At 42.7% G+C, this 16,483-nt stretch overlaps 1 protein-coding gene across 2 annotated transcripts in view; it reads right to left on the minus strand.

The window, feature by feature from the left end:
- DENND1B (DENN domain containing 1B) overlaps positions 1–16,483 on the minus strand; it is a 1,279,546-nt gene that overhangs the window by 128,088 nt on the left and 1,134,975 nt on the right. For both annotated transcript variants that reach the window (XM_086954825.1, XM_086954820.1), the window contains one exon: positions 8,533–8,643. In XM_086954825.1, the coding sequence (XP_086810951.1) occupies positions 8,533–8,643 (111 nt within the window). The remainder of the gene's footprint in view (positions 1–8,532; positions 8,644–16,483) is intronic.

Consider the following 16,483-nt stretch of genomic DNA (forward strand, 5'->3'; position numbering starts at 1 on the left):
GAACGAGTGACGCGGGTGAGCAGATTCCATTTTGGATGCCCACAGCCTGGACCAAAGTGCAAGATGGAGAAGAAGGTCCGTTTCTCCAGGCAGTATATGGGTATTGCTGGCCTCTTCTAAATCAGAGTGGGGCACACTAGATGCTAGAGGTGCCAGTGGCTTTCCTGAAACATTGGGCTGTAAATGACTTTGCTTGCAGCTGACATTAGGTAGTTGGCACTGGGTAGAAGAGGATGCCTGTAGTTGTATGTTGTTGATGAAAGAAGAGCGTTGATGCAGCACAGATTCTTGCCTCTCTTCATGTTCTCTGTGAGGACGGGTCATAAATAACTGGGTGCAGTCTGTCCTCACCTATTTGTAGGGGTGGGCGGAATTTGCGGAATAGCGAAACAGTAAAACATCTCCACGAACACGCAAAATTCCACGAAGACGCGGAATTGCTTGTTCGTGATGCTTTTTACTGTTTGCAATCGCTGTTTGCGTGTTCGGGGGGAAATATCTTGCGAACACGCATTTTGAGAACGCGAACAAGCACAAAATTTTGCGCAGTCGCGGAACGCAGAATTTTGCGCAATTTCGCGTTCTCCGCGGAGTGCGAAATTCCGCGAGAGGAACGGAATTTACCGCCCAGGCCTACCTATTTGTACTTCTATGGTGGGCACTCCATGTAGTCTGTCCTACTGGACACAGCATCCTTATAGACACAGGCCATGACTGGAAGCTGACCTGGCCAGATCACAAGAAAGGGGAATTCGATCCAAGGAAGTTGGCCTAAAATACACATCCTCCGCCTGTGGAATCAGTATAAAGAAGGAAGCTTAAAAGCCATAATTGTTCGTTAATGTGGTAGCTTCTACTAAGTAGGGGGTGCTCTGCAGAGTACTCGGACTACTATGCAGGCAAGGGTTCATGTTACTCTGACAGCCAACTCCCCAGATGCCAGGGATCATCACCTGGAGTCCATTCTGCAAGGAGGTATTCCTGGACAGTCCTGCCAGTGAGCGAGGGACTAGGCACAATCCCTGCAGGAGGAGCAGATGATGGAATGGACTTCTGTAATTGACCCCGGTGTAGGGTCTGTCTAAGAGATTTACCAAGCAAGTTTGCCGAAGGACTTGCTGTTCGGTCTGATCAAGCAGTGCAACATTTCTCATTTATTCCCACTGCAGCCACCAGGCACCTGGAGGGGTGTGCCTCGGAGGGAGGCCCAATGGAAGCCAGGATAACCGCCTGATGGTGGCCTGGGTGCCCTACAAGTGGCCTGCCTCAATGTGGAACTGCCAAGTGCGTCATTGCGTTGCATTAGAGCCAGTCAGGAAGATTAAGTAACCTGTGAGGTACCGCTGGTGAGCGCAATGAAGAATTGAGGTTTTCACCACGAGGCAGTGAGTGCCAAAGAGAGCACCTGGCATCTGCTGCCTTCAAGAAATCGTCATCTGCGGGGGCGTCGCCGTCGCACTGCAGAAGAAGCACCAATGACTTACTTGAGAGTTGGAGTGAGCCATGTCGTTAATCAAGTATCCACCGGACTGATAAATAGAGCTGCAGAACGGGGTCCCCGCCAGAAGTGATCACTCCTGCAGCGAACCTCCGAGTGAAGTGCTGGCGCCCAGCTGTTCTGTGGCTCCTCAGAAGACTGCCCTGTGTTGCTTGGAAGCTTCTGTTGCCAGTGAGATTCTGCTGCCACAGGAGGGCAGAATACAGTCCATGCTCCTACTACAAACCTGGTGAGAGCGACTAAAGGGCCAAGGATGAGACAGTGCGAAGACTAGTCAAACAGGGTGGGGAGTACGAACTGTATCCACCAATCTACCTCAAATGCTAAACCTAAGGGGGGACGCCAGTGAAAAGGGGAACAATGAGGGTCAGGTGGAGGACTAGGCAGCAGAAGCCCCCAGAGTACATAGACTTGCATCCATGAAACAGGTATTCAAGCATTATTGACTGTGTAGTGGAATTCTATGTTTTCTGTGTAATAAATAGTATTATTTTCTACAAAAAGATATATGGGCTGGACATTGATCCTAGGGGGTAGCATTAATTATTGAGCACGACCAGCCCCCACACTAACCTCCCTGAGAAGACTCTGACTACTCACCCTGCTAGCTAAAAAGTCAAGTGCGGAAAGGTTTGTACCAGTTGGCAGAGCTACAGTATGGCAGAAATTGCAGTGGTGGTAAAGGCCTAATCTCCATCAATATGGACCAGTAACCCCTGCTGCCCTGTGGCCCCCTGAACAGGATATGACACTAGGCAATGTGCATATCACTCTTTCTGCATAACACATACCCAAATTGGTAAAGACCTCTAGCTACACACATCAAACATTGTTAACCACTATAATGCACAAATAACTAAATCATACATAAGAAAGCAGAAGATGACCCACATCTATGCTACTGATAATCCAACTTAGACATCAATCAGACTTAGATGGTATCCTAATGACCATGGTGTGTAAGCAACCTACCTCCAACACTGCTGTAAGCTTAAAGTAAAGATACAATGTGTGCCATACACATCTTTCTAACAAACATAACTACAATATTAGAGATTCTGTGGTTGCGACCTAAAGCCTAAAAACTTTGCAATACCCTAGTCATGTTCAACGACATAACCACAACATCACATAGTTCTATGCTCCAAACCTCACACATGTCATCACAGATGAGATATCGTGATCAGAATGTCCCATCTACCGAAGCAGAATTGTTTTATTTTTTTGTCACACTCCATTTTTGTCTTCAGAGTTATAAACGCTAACTTCCATTTCAGAGCTTTTGTTTAGATATTTTTATGATCGACTTTTGACTCTGGACAAACAAAGAATGCATTTCTTCCATGCAGAATCTCAGAACAATGAATATCGTCTTATCGTCTCTCCATCACGAGATCCTGCTTGCCGTGCAGAGTGGGTGCTGTGTACAGGCTATGTGCTCTGCTCATGCACAGTGTCAACACTAAAATGTCATGAACATGCTGTGTATTGGCTTTAGCATTGAGCACCAGGCTCCGGAAAGGGCCTTCAACGACACCCTGTGACTAAAACCTGGATCTCAGAGACCACTGCCCAAATGTTCGGTCACATGAAGCAGTCTCAGAGGGCACCGATGATGTTTGCCACTAACCTGCTTCTAGCCCCCAAGACACCACATCTTGCAACATACAACATTTTTGATGAATTCCATAAATAGCAAGTACTAGAGCGCTGGTATAAAGCCATTTATCCTGCAGGGGTTAAGAGGACCAATATACTTATATTCGGTCTCTCCTAATCAGAGTTCAAGTCTACACCTGAGAAAGACCTGCCAACGCCATTCAGATCATCTGGAAATGGATCTCCAATACCCATAACACTCTTCCTCCCAAACATCAGCCAGCTTTCAGGTCCCAACCAAGGCCCAAGCGAGTGGTCGGGCCAGTATTTTAAACCAGCTGTTGGGTGTGGCATCTAAATGTGAAAGGAGGTTCTTCAGGGGCTTGTCTTTTGGTCCTTCGAATATAGGTTTTTAAATGTCAGGCATGTCAATTTTCAACAACCTTTTTTAGATTATATTTACTTGCAATAACTGAAGACATACTTTTAACTAATGTAGGAGTAAATAATTTAATTGAGTCCTCATAATGTTCAGTATTAGATCAGCAGTTACTCTGGCACAGCAATGGGACAACTGCAGGAATTGGCCTTCAGCCATGCATGGTGGGGGTTGGCCACCCCTGGGTATGCGGTCTTTATGAAGATCATGCCCTGTGGCTTACCACTCCTGCTCAAACCAAAGGGCGTGCCCAGTGGGTGTTGACAAATACGTCTGCAAAGTTTTGTGGAGATTAGTCAAACGGGAGTAAAGTTATTCATGGTAAAAGAAAATGCAAGGAATTCCTATATCAATGTGCTAAATTTATCTTGTAATGTAACCACTCTGCGGTATGGCTTAGAAATTTGACACATACAAGAAAAAATCTTTCCATTATAAGGGCAATGCGCCTCACATTTCCTCTCATGTTATCAACAGCAGACAATGTATTGTACATTTATAAAAATAATCTCATTCTAGAATACAATATACTTTCAACCCCCAGGGCTGAAATGCCTTTCTATGGGGGGGGGGCCTCCCTTCCAAAGCATCAAAAGGTCCCACGGAGCCAAACCGTGGGCCGTAATTCAACAAAAGGGGGCCAGCTCAGTAACTATGTCCCAGGGATCACATTCCCCGGGACATAGCAGTTTCTCTGCCCACACCAGTGCAGACAGGGAAGTCTAGTTTTTGTTCTTGCTTGGCTGGAGCATTTTTGAATTTCCCACCAAGCAGGAGCACACACAAAACCAGTTCCCAGCAGGCAGAAGCTTAAAAAAAGGGTCCTGCCTGCTGAGAGAGGACTTTGATATGTTTCCCTGCCTGCACTGAGGAAGGCAGGGAAACAGATAAAAATATTGCGTCTGCCCAGGGGGGCAATATTAGGAGCTACTCCGTCCAGTTGGGAGCAATGCCTGCTGCCGCTGTATGCAGGGAGCCGGCTGGAGTCATCCCTCCCTCTAACAATCACGCTGGGATCCGGTTGATGGGTCCCCAGGACCAAAATTGTCCTGGGGAGGAGGGCCGCGTGATCCCCCTAGATAATTACATTTAAAGAAGGGTACTCTGCGGATGGGTTCCTTGGGCTGATAACGGCTCGAGGAGTGGGACATGCATTCCCGCTCCCCCTTGTTTTTAGAAATGGCCCTGGGGATGGGACACCCAGGACCTAAAAAGGCTTGGGGATGGGACACCCAGGACCTAAAAAGGCTTGGGGAGGGACCCATGGCTGTCTCCCCTTTAACTAAACAACAAAGGGCCTTGGTGGATGGGGTCCCTAAGGCATTACAAGGTTCGGGAAGAGGGGCCAGGTGGCCTCCTCCCCTTTTAACATGTATGTATGGCCCTGGGAGATGGTGACCCCAGGGCCTAAAGAGTCTTGGAGAGAGGGGCTGCATGGTCCCCATCTGCTTTTAACTTATACGTACGCCCTGGGGGATGGGGACCTCATGGTCTAAACAGCTTTAATTAAAATAAAAGCCCTCAGTGATGGGGTCCCCAGGATCAGGCCCTATGGCCAACCCCCAACTACGCATGTCTGAAGGCCATGTGCAGTGTGGGGTTGGCTGCATGTGGGTGGTAGGCCGCGGGCCCTGTGGCCAAGCCCCTGCCATTCTCGGCCAAAGACGCTGTTAAGTGTGGGTTAGGCTGCCTTTACAGGCCAGGCCTTGTGGCCAACCCCCAGTGTGGGGGTTGGCTGCATGTGGGGGGTTGCATTTACATATGGTAATTAAATATTACTTTACAATTTAAAAAAGTAGACAATCACGGAAAAAAAACAAAGGTTAAAGTAACACTATAGTTATGTGAATTTGTCAATGACAACACATATTTTGAACTAAAAAACACAGAAATTCACTAGTTATATTTAGCAGAGCTAACTATAACTTGTGCCCCTGCCATGCACTGGTGAGCACCTCACATATTACATCACTCATATTCTATGGCATAATTTATGACATCACTAATGACATCTCAAATGACGTCACTGATGACATCATCCAAGCTTCTTTTGTAGACATAGCTCTTTAAACATGTATGCAATTAGAGATATAAAAGTAACAGCAAAAAAGCTCAGAATACTAGGAAGTGTCTTTACAGCTATCATACATACAACTGCCAAAGGTAAAGCAAGCTTGAGCTATTCGCAACATTGCCCCTACACAAGTTCATGTTGACTATGAGCCACAGATGTAAGGGTAACCTATTCTGCACATGTGTTAAATCTGTTTACAACTGTTCAGAAAAATCCAAGTTGCTCAAGATACTCAAGCCCTGTTACATAACAAATGCTCTACTGCAGACACTCTATACCTGTATCAAACCCCTTTATCTGTATCAAAAGTCACTGAACTTACATTAAGAAATGAAGTGGATACGAGTAGAAGAGAGGGTACAGTTAACAGTGTTTATGTAGTGTTTACTTTGTATCACACTGTTTGCAGACAGTGAAACTCTCATGAGAAATACACTACAGAGTTTTAAAAAAGATCTGTGAAACACAGTGTACACTCTATGTAAAACTTGTCCAAAGAGCAACTGTTCACTTAAAATAACCAGGGTCTGAAGGTGCTAACAATTATACTACCTGAAGTCTTTAGACTGTGGTGCAAACTTTACAATAGCCCATGTTTTGAGGCAAACAAGCATATGTACATAGGTTAGTACCTGGTGCACATAGTCTTAAATGATAATTAGTCATTATAATGCTGTGACGATTCTGTCAATAACTTAATCAATGCCCTTGGTAGTTGAAACGCATCATCAGTTGGCTTTTTAAACCGCTTTAATGGGAGCTCATCACCAATTTACCAATGTAAATAAGAGACACTAATGATTTTCTATGCAAAGTGAATAACATTCCATGAAAGGCCACATACATTATGGTGACTATGGATGTGACCTCTTTGTATACATCTATTAAACATGCTCTTAGGATGAGTGCATGTTCATATTTCTTAAGAGTCAGACACATCAAATTTCTACAACACACTCAGATGATAATGACCATGTTGCAGTTCTGATTTACACATATTGTGTTCCTCTTTGACAGTAAGATTTACCTACAAAAACAAGGCACAGCAATGGGGACCTCCTTTGTTCCTCCATAGGTCCACCTGTTTATGGGTTGGTGGGAAAGGGAGGTAGACTGTGTAGATCATCATAATAGTTTCCAGGAGAGAATATAACTTTGGGTACTGTTGATGGATGATCTTTTTGTCATCTGTGATGAAGCAGAATCACTGCTAATGGAATACATTGTGAATTAAACAACAATGAATTGAATATTCAACTTACTGCAGTATGGAGCAAAACCAAGTTTGACTTCCTTGACGTAGTATAGTATGCTTAAAATGATCAACTAAATTCATGAATCCATCGCAAAGAAACCTTAAGTAATTCACTACTGCATGCAAACAGTGGGAACCCAAGGCAATAAATGGAGCATCCCTTAGAGCCAATTTTTAAAAGTGCAAAGAATGTGTTTCTCTGATGAAGACTTTGAAAAAGAGGCTACTACGATGATTGCAAGATTTTCCAACATAGGTTACCCAGAAAAGATTCTCTATGAAGCATGTCAATGGGTGCACAAACATGAAAGAAATCAACTGCTATATAAAATGATTCAGAGAGAACCTTCGGGTAAACATATGATAAAAGAGAAAAAGGATTCGGATCTTAATGAGTCCCAGATCAGACTTTTTATGGACTACAACACTGACCACAAAGATATAATATCAATTCTGCAGAAAAGAAACTGGCATACCCTCCAACATGATGAACATTTGAAAGCCAGGATAAGCTCACATCCCAAGATTACATACTATAGAGCTTGATCACCGAGTAACATGCTCACAAGTAGCATGTTTGTATCAAGTGAAAAAGGAGACTGGTTGACAAATAAAAACAATGGGTTCTGAAAATGTGCAAAGCATGTTGCAATGGGATAAACAAAAAAGAATATGAAACATTTAAGGGGAGAACCCGAATGATTTCTGAAAGGATTACTTGCAACACATATTTTACAACATGTATGAGCCATAAAAAATCATGATAGGAGTTATCCCATCGCTAAACATTTTTGGGATGACACAAAGGGGATTTCACTGGCCTTAAATATTATATGTTAAAACATATTAAAAGACATCCACACACTGGAGAACGTGAACTCGAGCTATGAAAATGTAAATTGAGGAGGATAATATTAGGCTCTGAGAGCCCATGCTGTCACACCCTGGACACAGAACTCCATGTACATGTTTAATATTGACATTTGTCCTATTGGATATTAGCCGAGAATAGTGTTAGAATTTTAGTGATGACATGTAACCAATTAAAAAGAATCATTCTTTAAAAAACTGCTGAAAAAGACCATCATTCACAGAGAAAGAGAGACAATGTCTCAAGTTAGCTTACACCTTGTCCCATGCGGTATGCCCTGGTGGGTGGAAGCAAAATGTGAATGACAGTTCAACATACCAATGGGTGCAGAGTGCTGACCCAAAGCAAATTTATGCATGTTAATATGTATATATTTTTATATATGAATTTTGATTACACGAAGCTTCTAAAGATATCTATAAGCCAGGCCTAAAAATGCACCTTTTGACTCACTCATACATTTTATCAAGAATGAATCTGTAGTAACTGAAAACATGCTGTCAATTATGGCAATATATTACAGGTGAAACTGGAGAGAGAACTTTGCATCAATCACGTTCAGATGCTTTCATTTTTCAACAACCAATCCACAACAAAAAACATTTGCTTTGTCTTGTCACAGAAACTGTACATCTAGTAGGAAAAACAGAATTTCAGCACTACAATGACTTTCATGAAATCATCATCTAAATCATGCCCGTATGTGTGCAGTAGCAGCTGTGTAACGTATTTTAAGCACAATGCATGCAGTTTCCTTTTCAACAAAAAAACTACAAACAGGCTGTGTATATTTTACCTGTTCGAGTCTTCGCTTTTCAGAGTTCGCTCTTCTTGTGCGGTTTGATGAATGAGGCTGGGTTGACAGTACTGGGGTTGAACTAGGACTGACACCATCTTCATCACTCTCCTGGGGAACAAGATGTGCAGAAAAATGAGGCCTTGGGAAACAATGGCTGTCAATAAGTGTACAGAGCTATTGCACTCTCAGAAAAAAAGCAACAGGATTATGCATTGTTAGAAATCACTTTTGGACTAACACTGCTAACTTTTCCAACATTTGTGAGTTTGCTTTTGAAATGAATTCCTTCTCCGCAGTTTTAAAGCCAGTAGTAAACAAAATCCACACGGGTTTCACTGGAACCCAATAGAAAAATTCATTGAACAGTCATCAAATTCTTTCCCCAAACTAAATGGGAAAGGAAATGTACCTGTATCAAAAAATAGTAATATGAATTCTGACTTAATCAGACAGGTTGCTGACAACCACACCATACTTTCAGACAAAGCATGGTCGTCTATTCATTAGTACGTATTTTTAACTCATTCTACTTTAGCATGTTCTTGTCTAGATGAGTACAGTCGCCTAACAACACTTTCTGTGAGCAAATATAGCTGAACACCTTCACGGAAATCGTCTGCTGTAAAATATAAAACACAATCAAATCACTTATACGAACCATATTTGAATTTGAAGATTCAACAAGAAAGCTCTCAAAAGTCGTGGGTAACCTACTCAGAAAGCCCTCCGGTTTTTAGGTCTCGCGACCTATCAATGCGCGCAAGCGCATTGAGCGGAGCGAGAATTCATGTGCTCAAAATGCTCGTGAAACCAAGGGTTTCGTTTGTGCGGTTTTCTTTAAGTTCACGTGAATCACATGACCAAACAAGCACGCGCATCAGCCTCCCTCCCTCCCTCCTAATTGCATTTTTTCACGGCCGCACAGCACATCAAAGGGCTTTTCCCAGCGTGTGCTGTGCGGCTTCTCCTCCCCTAATTATTCATGGCTGGCCGCTGGCCGGCCGTACTTTCAGTTTCCCGGCTACTTTCAGTTTCCCGGCGCTCTTGTTTCCTGTTTGCTGCAGACCGCTGATGTAAACAACGAACATTCTGTAGTTATGACGCAACCTTACTACATACAGTGAGACCAACTGCATTTCACACTATGCATACATTGTTCTCTGTGGACCTGACCCACGCTTACTCAACAGCAACATTCAAAAAAAGACTGGAGCACTCACGGGGTCTTGTAAAAGATTTGTAAATAAACAGCTATATCCTCCAAGACACGTTTCTGCGTAATCGGTTTCTCAAGTGCTGGAAATGCTATTAATGAAACACAGAGTCTGGTTGGCTATAAACTGAGTAATCACCACTGCCATTGGAGTGTTCCTAGCAAATGGGAGGTCCGCAAATGTCGAACTCTTGAGTTCACACGGCTTCAATGCCAGCCATGTGCTGCAATTTCCCCAACGATACAACGAACACTCTGTAGTTATGACGCAACCTTACTACATACACTGAGACCAACTGCATTTCACACTATGCATACATTGTTCTCTGTGGACCTGACCCATGCTTACTCAACAGCAACATTCAAAAAAAGACTGGAGCACTCACGGGGTCTTGTAAAAGATTTGTAAATAAACAGCTATATCCTCCAAGACACGTTTCTGCGTAATCGGTTTCTCAAGTGCTGGAAATGCTATTAATGAAACACAGAGTCTGGTTGGCTATAAACTGAGTAATCACCACTGCCATTGGAGTGTTCCTAGCCAATGGGAGGTCGGCAAATGTCGAACTCTTGAGTTCATACGGCTTCAATGCCAGCCATGTGCTGCAATTTCCCCAACTATTTTATATTTAGCCCTCATGTTAAGAATATTAAAAATCCTTCCCCCGATGGGAATTACCATGGGGTCACGGTACCGTTCTCCTTCAGATGTTAAAGCAGTCCCTCCAAGTGCAGCGTTTCACTCGAGTTGTAACTTCTTCCCAATATGGGGATCTCCAGTTCTCTGTGGACCTGACCCACTCACCACTGCCGCTGGATTATAAAAGACGTGCCAGCAGGTGTCCGTTCAATAACTAATACACCACAAATTTGTACAACTCGCGTCCTCCATGGGTGACTGGAGAGACCTTCAGCAGGGGCTCAGGAGCTTACTAGTTCTCTTCATTTCACACGCCCACCAAAAGCTGAGGACGGGTGCTGTAGTCCACTACAAGGACAGGAACTTGCTTGTTTTGACAGCCATCCAGTTCAATCACTGCGCATATGCTCTCAGCACATATGTCATTTTATGCATTGGATACAAATATTTTGCAAGGTTAAAGCACAAAGTGCGAGAAAAGAGGAGTGCACAAGGCATTGCAACAATGCTGATGCACTCATACTGTTAGCTATTTAACAACAAAGGAAAGGGGATACTGTAAGTGACAAAGAAAATTATGACAGAGGGTGTAGATTACACAGCACTGCAATTGATTGGTACAATCTCCCCTCCAACCCAGAACCTGTTTTCCAAACTTTACCCCCTCACCCTCACACCCTCACTCACCCCCTCATCCTCACCCCCCTCACAACCCTCTCACCCTCACTCAGCCTCACACCCTCACCCTCACCCTCACACACTCTCACCCTCACACCCCCTCACTCACCCTCACACACTCACACACCCACTCACCCTCACACCCCCTCACCCCCTCACACTACTCAGTGCTACAACACATATGTGTTTGTAGGTGCAAATGCAATGTTCTTGGATTTTCGTCACAATAAAATACACTGAACATAATCTTCACAAAATTTATTTACAAACGTTTAAGCTATTGCCATTATAAATTACAATAACTTTTTTTAAAGTATTAATTATTTACAAAATTAAAAGCCATTGTTATTTGTAATCTCAATACATCTAAGTCACGTAAATACAACACACATTGCATTACAAATGCTATAGGTGTCCCATTTGCGAAAGTTAAAACTATTGACATTGTAACTGACAAAGCTATTCATTTTCCTATTTTCAAAACCAAAAAAAAGTGTCATTTAAAATACCAATCACTAAAACTTTCCTAATGCAAAAAGTTAAAAGTATGGGCATTGTAAATCACAAAACAAAAAAATAAAATGTCATTTAGAAAACCAATAGCTCAAAATTTCCTACTGCGAGACCTATTGGCAACGCCAGTGCTTGTTTTATTCTTGTAATTATCCCAAGTAAAAAATGTTGCTTCATCTGTTCATTTAATATCTATCTTGCTAAGTGCACTACCCCATATTCTTTGTGTTCTGCTCCTTTCTTCATTTGAACCCAGCTCCCAAGGTGAAAAAGCAGCAAAAGGGAGGAATGAGCATGGATGGAAACCTTATTGACTTATCTAGAAGTAAGGTTTCTTTGCCTCTGGCCCCCACAGCCCTAGCGACAAAACCCATTGTGTTCATATCACTCCTGTGCCTACTGGTGGCTCCTCTGGCACATGCCTGTATCATGGCTTCTGCTCTTGACATTAGTTATCCGCTTTCCTCAAGTCAGGTGAGCTGCCCTGATGATCTCTCAATAATGTCCTCAGTTTTTTATGTCGAGCATTTGATACCAACCTCTTGTATATACTTAGTATATTCTTATATATTAGTATATACTTATATGTGTATGTACATTGTGGGTTCTTGAGATCAGCCCTAGTACTTGTCTTAGGCCGAGCATTCAGGACCTCTTGTATATACTTTAGGACATACTTATTTATCAGTATATACTTATATGTGTATGTACTTTGTGGACTCTGGAGATCAGCCCTAGGACTTGTCTGCTTCCGCTTAGGGACTTCTTTTTCTGTTTAACTGCCTCTATTTAACTGTCTTAATAGAAAAGGACCAGTAGAGGTCAGTAAAATACCAGAATTGCTTTCTGCTGAGGGACTTCCTTTTTTAATTTTTCTGCCAACTGCCTCTATTTAACTTTCTTGATAGAAAACAACCAGCAGAGAATCACTTTAGCATTCTCTAGATTCCAGTCCATAGAAATGGTCTTCCACGAGCACCTGTAGACAATATTATTGTTTTCAAATCTTGTATTTTCATTGATATGACCAGCAAAGGCCCTGATTTAATATTAAAAACAGAGCTTTGGACTATACCATTTCCAGCTGAAAGGCAATATTTCTCGCCACGTGTTCCCATACCTGGCATGTCACAGAGTTTGGTGCTTACTTTCCCTCCATGTTAAAGAACAGTAGATCTTTCAGCACCCAGGCTAATGTGCTGCATAGCTAAATACATATCAGGTCCCAAAGGCGAGACCAATTGCATTGCAAATGCTTGTTTTTTCAGACGGCCACATGTCTACAGCATTATCTCCAATCAAAGGCACATGATACTTTGAAACTTAGCTTCTGTATGTGGTAAGGGGCAGCTGCCTCCACTTACCATGAGATCTGGGCATCATGATAACGTCTGAAAAGATATAGGTTCTAAAGAAGGGCATTCACAATGAGTTGTAGGAGGGAGTGATAGCGCTTGTTGCCACAGCTGAGTGGGGTGGATCTTGTTTTTTATTCAATTTCTAGTCAGGAAACATCTGGGGATTTTCCGACTTATCATGAAACTTAGCTGGATGAACTAATATGTCAAATGATCACTGTCTGCTTGGAAACCCTACATAGGATTTTAGGAACTCCACCTTTTCAGCATGGTTCAACCCATTTATTTTGCCTTTTATGTGCCCTATTTTATTGTTGTGCTTCTAGACTTCACACTGGGGCACTGCTGTACAGTACCCATTGTATATGCTCTGACCCATAAAAACATGGAGACATTATTTGAGTATTTAACTTTTCTATAAAGTCATACTACAAGATGCAGAAATACACACATGGAATGAAACGTTCATTGTCAACTGTGAAGTGAAGCACTTACTGTGCCACCCTATAGTGTGACAAAAGAAAACATGGCTTCAGGCCTACCATCGTAAACTAACTGCTGTAGTAAAAAACCTGCACTGCAACCTGTTAAAATAGCCTTTTGATAGGTAAAAACCTCCAATTTAAATACTAATAAGTCACCCCAATGCAAATCATAAGGTAGGGTGCATGGTATTTAAAAGTGGTACATGTAGAAAATCAGTATTACAAGTGTCCCTATACAATCCCTATAGTGATAAGGCCCTAAAACATTTTTTTTTCAACTTTGGCAGGAGTAGCAACGTCTGTCGCTCAGCTAGACTATACTGCATGTAACTTGATTGACTGTGCAGCCATTTAAGGGTTTCTATGCAGTAAATTAACAGCTATTTTGGAGGCTAAGCTACAACCCATTTATGACAGTTTGGGGAACACTGAAGCTGAAATATGTAAACTGGCATTAGTTGCACTGCCCTCCATGTCTGTCTACACCCAGACTGCCAAAGCCACACAAGATGTTCCAGCATTTTCTAATTCTAACCAGCTCAGTAAGCCCGAGGCATACAGCTCTAGTTCAACGACCATACAGATCGGCTCAGGGAATTCATAGAGTCCAAGCCATAATGCACACATTTTAACGTAAGCCTGAGCGAGTGAATTGGCAGGTGGGGGATTAGGGGGCCTTTGAAAACATGGTTTAACAGGGAACGTATATCTCCACAAATAACCTCCCCCCAGAGGCATGTCTGTATTTTGTAGTGGTGTCAAATGTGAAGCATTTAGCTCTGAGTGCCAGTGAATCTCCTGCCCAGCTGAAAAATAAGGTGCTCCATTGGTCCTATATTTATGCAGACTTTCCTGTTTCCGCTACGCATATTACCGTGATGGTCCACGGGGTTGGATGGGTGGGCCCTTAGATCAAAAACTTTGAGGAGGACTGCGTGGTCATTAGAGAGCGGGGCCTACTTATTGATGGGCAAATAATCTATATTTTCCATGTGACATTAGCCCAAAATAATTTTTATAGAAGTGGATTTAAGAGCTTCTTCATCCCTCCAGTAAGTTCACAAGCAGGGTGACCACCAGGTGGGTTGATTATTTGGCTGAATATCACATTGACTTGCTCTGCCATGGAGTAGTCTCTCTAATCACCAGATGCTCAAGGTCCGATACGAACTACCTTCCGCATCTGTTAATTAACATCTGCAACCGGAGACTTAGCAGCAAGAAGGAATACCCACTATCCACTCATTGGGCACAATTTTGGCCCCATCTATTAGTTCCCATTGTGTTATTTTTGAAGGTGATTTGAACTTAACCCATGAGCCTAATGGCATCTCCCAGGATATGCGTTCCGATGAGGATGCTTTCTGGGGTATTCCAGAGTGAACTATTCTGTTGAAAAGCCATATGTCAAGCCTTGTGGCGTCTGAGCGTGAAATGGACGCATTCCCTCTGACACCACTCCTGCCCTCAATTTCCAGAGTGGCTTACACTAGTTGTATAGATTTTATTCTCCTTGACATTAGGATATGGAGAACTATGTTGGATATGGTAGTGTTATGTAGGGATGAGAGCGAATATAAACCCTTGATTTTAACTGCACAAAACCTTATATCTTTGGCCCATCGGCAGCCATCTTGCCCTGCAATAATGTGTTGGCAGTTACTAACAATCATAGAAAATGTTAAGGGGAACTCTATTTATTCACTTCCTGAAGCAATTTGAATCATCTATGCTAATGTGGCAACCAGCATGGATACGATGCTTGAAAATAAAGATAACCATAATGTGATTCTTAATGAGCACAACAACTTATTTTCAGCGCTTAAAGACCCTTTTATGAAGAACCATGACCAAGCTCTTAAGAATGTAAGAGCTCGCGAGTGTTATACACCTATCTGTAAGGCAGATAGGGAAGCACTATTGTCCACTATAAAACATGGAGAGAGGTCTGCAATTAGGGACTCTAGAACTTTATACAGGGCTGTCATTATAACTGCAAAGGCAAATTGGGAAATTAAGAAATGGGAAAACCCCTTGAAAGCTTCTACTAATAGAGACCTTAAGACATTCTGACTGATAGTGAGTCTGAGAGGAAAAGACTTGGCTAAAACTTTGGAGATGTTTATCCACCGAGCGAGTGGTAAGTTTACTTCAAAAAGCCGTACTCCCTCCACAGTCTATCCAGGTATGGTAACTTAACCCCTTCCCTGCTGATGACAAGCTGGACTCGTCATGGCACACACTGGTGGTTTTGAGGGACAACAATGCCATCCTTAAGTCCCATTCTAGAGCTACCCGGTGGACTCTCACAAATGTTGAAGAGATGAAGAAGTTTTTGGGATTAACTTTTTCGATGGGCTTGCTAAGGAAGCCATCAATGTCTTCATATTGGTCCACTAGTCCCTTGATGGCAACAGCTATATTTCCAGCAGTCATGAGTCATGATCGCTATTTGCTTCAGCTTCGGATGATGCATTTTGTTGATAATGGTTTAGCGTTGCCACGAGATCACCCTGATTGTAACCGTCTTTTTAAGATTCGGCCTGTCCTTGATCACTTTGTTGATCGTTTTTCTGAGATCTTTGCTCCTGGTAAAGAAATAGCAGTGGATGAGTCTTGGGTATTGTTCAAGGGCCGCTTGGTTTTTAGGCAATACATTCCTAGTAAGAGGGCACGCTATGGAATTAAACTGTCTATGCTGTGTGACAGTGGGACTGGATACGTCTGTAATTTCAGGGTGTACACCGGTAAGGAGTCCAGCATTATCCTCCTGGTTGTCCTTCCACTTTTGGAGTGACTGAGAAGATTGTGTGGGAACTAGGTAGAGGATTATTTAACAAAGGCAACCATTTATATGTAGATAACTTCTACACTGGTGTGCGGTTGTTCAAGGAATTGGCCAAAGAGGGCACTGTTGCTTGTGGCACAAAGCGCTGTAACCGTAAAGGTTTACCAAAATAACTTGTTTGCAAAAGGCTTGTGCAGGAACAGTCTAGTGCATTGCGATGTGAGGAGCTTCTAGCTGTGAAGTTTTCAGACAGGAGAGATGTGTACATGCTGA

The sequence above is a fragment of the Lissotriton vulgaris genome, chromosome 1_1 (genome assembly GCF_964263255.1).
Source record: "Lissotriton vulgaris chromosome 1_1, aLisVul1.2, whole genome shotgun sequence".
NCBI lineage: Eukaryota > Metazoa > Chordata > Amphibia > Caudata > Salamandridae > Lissotriton > Lissotriton vulgaris.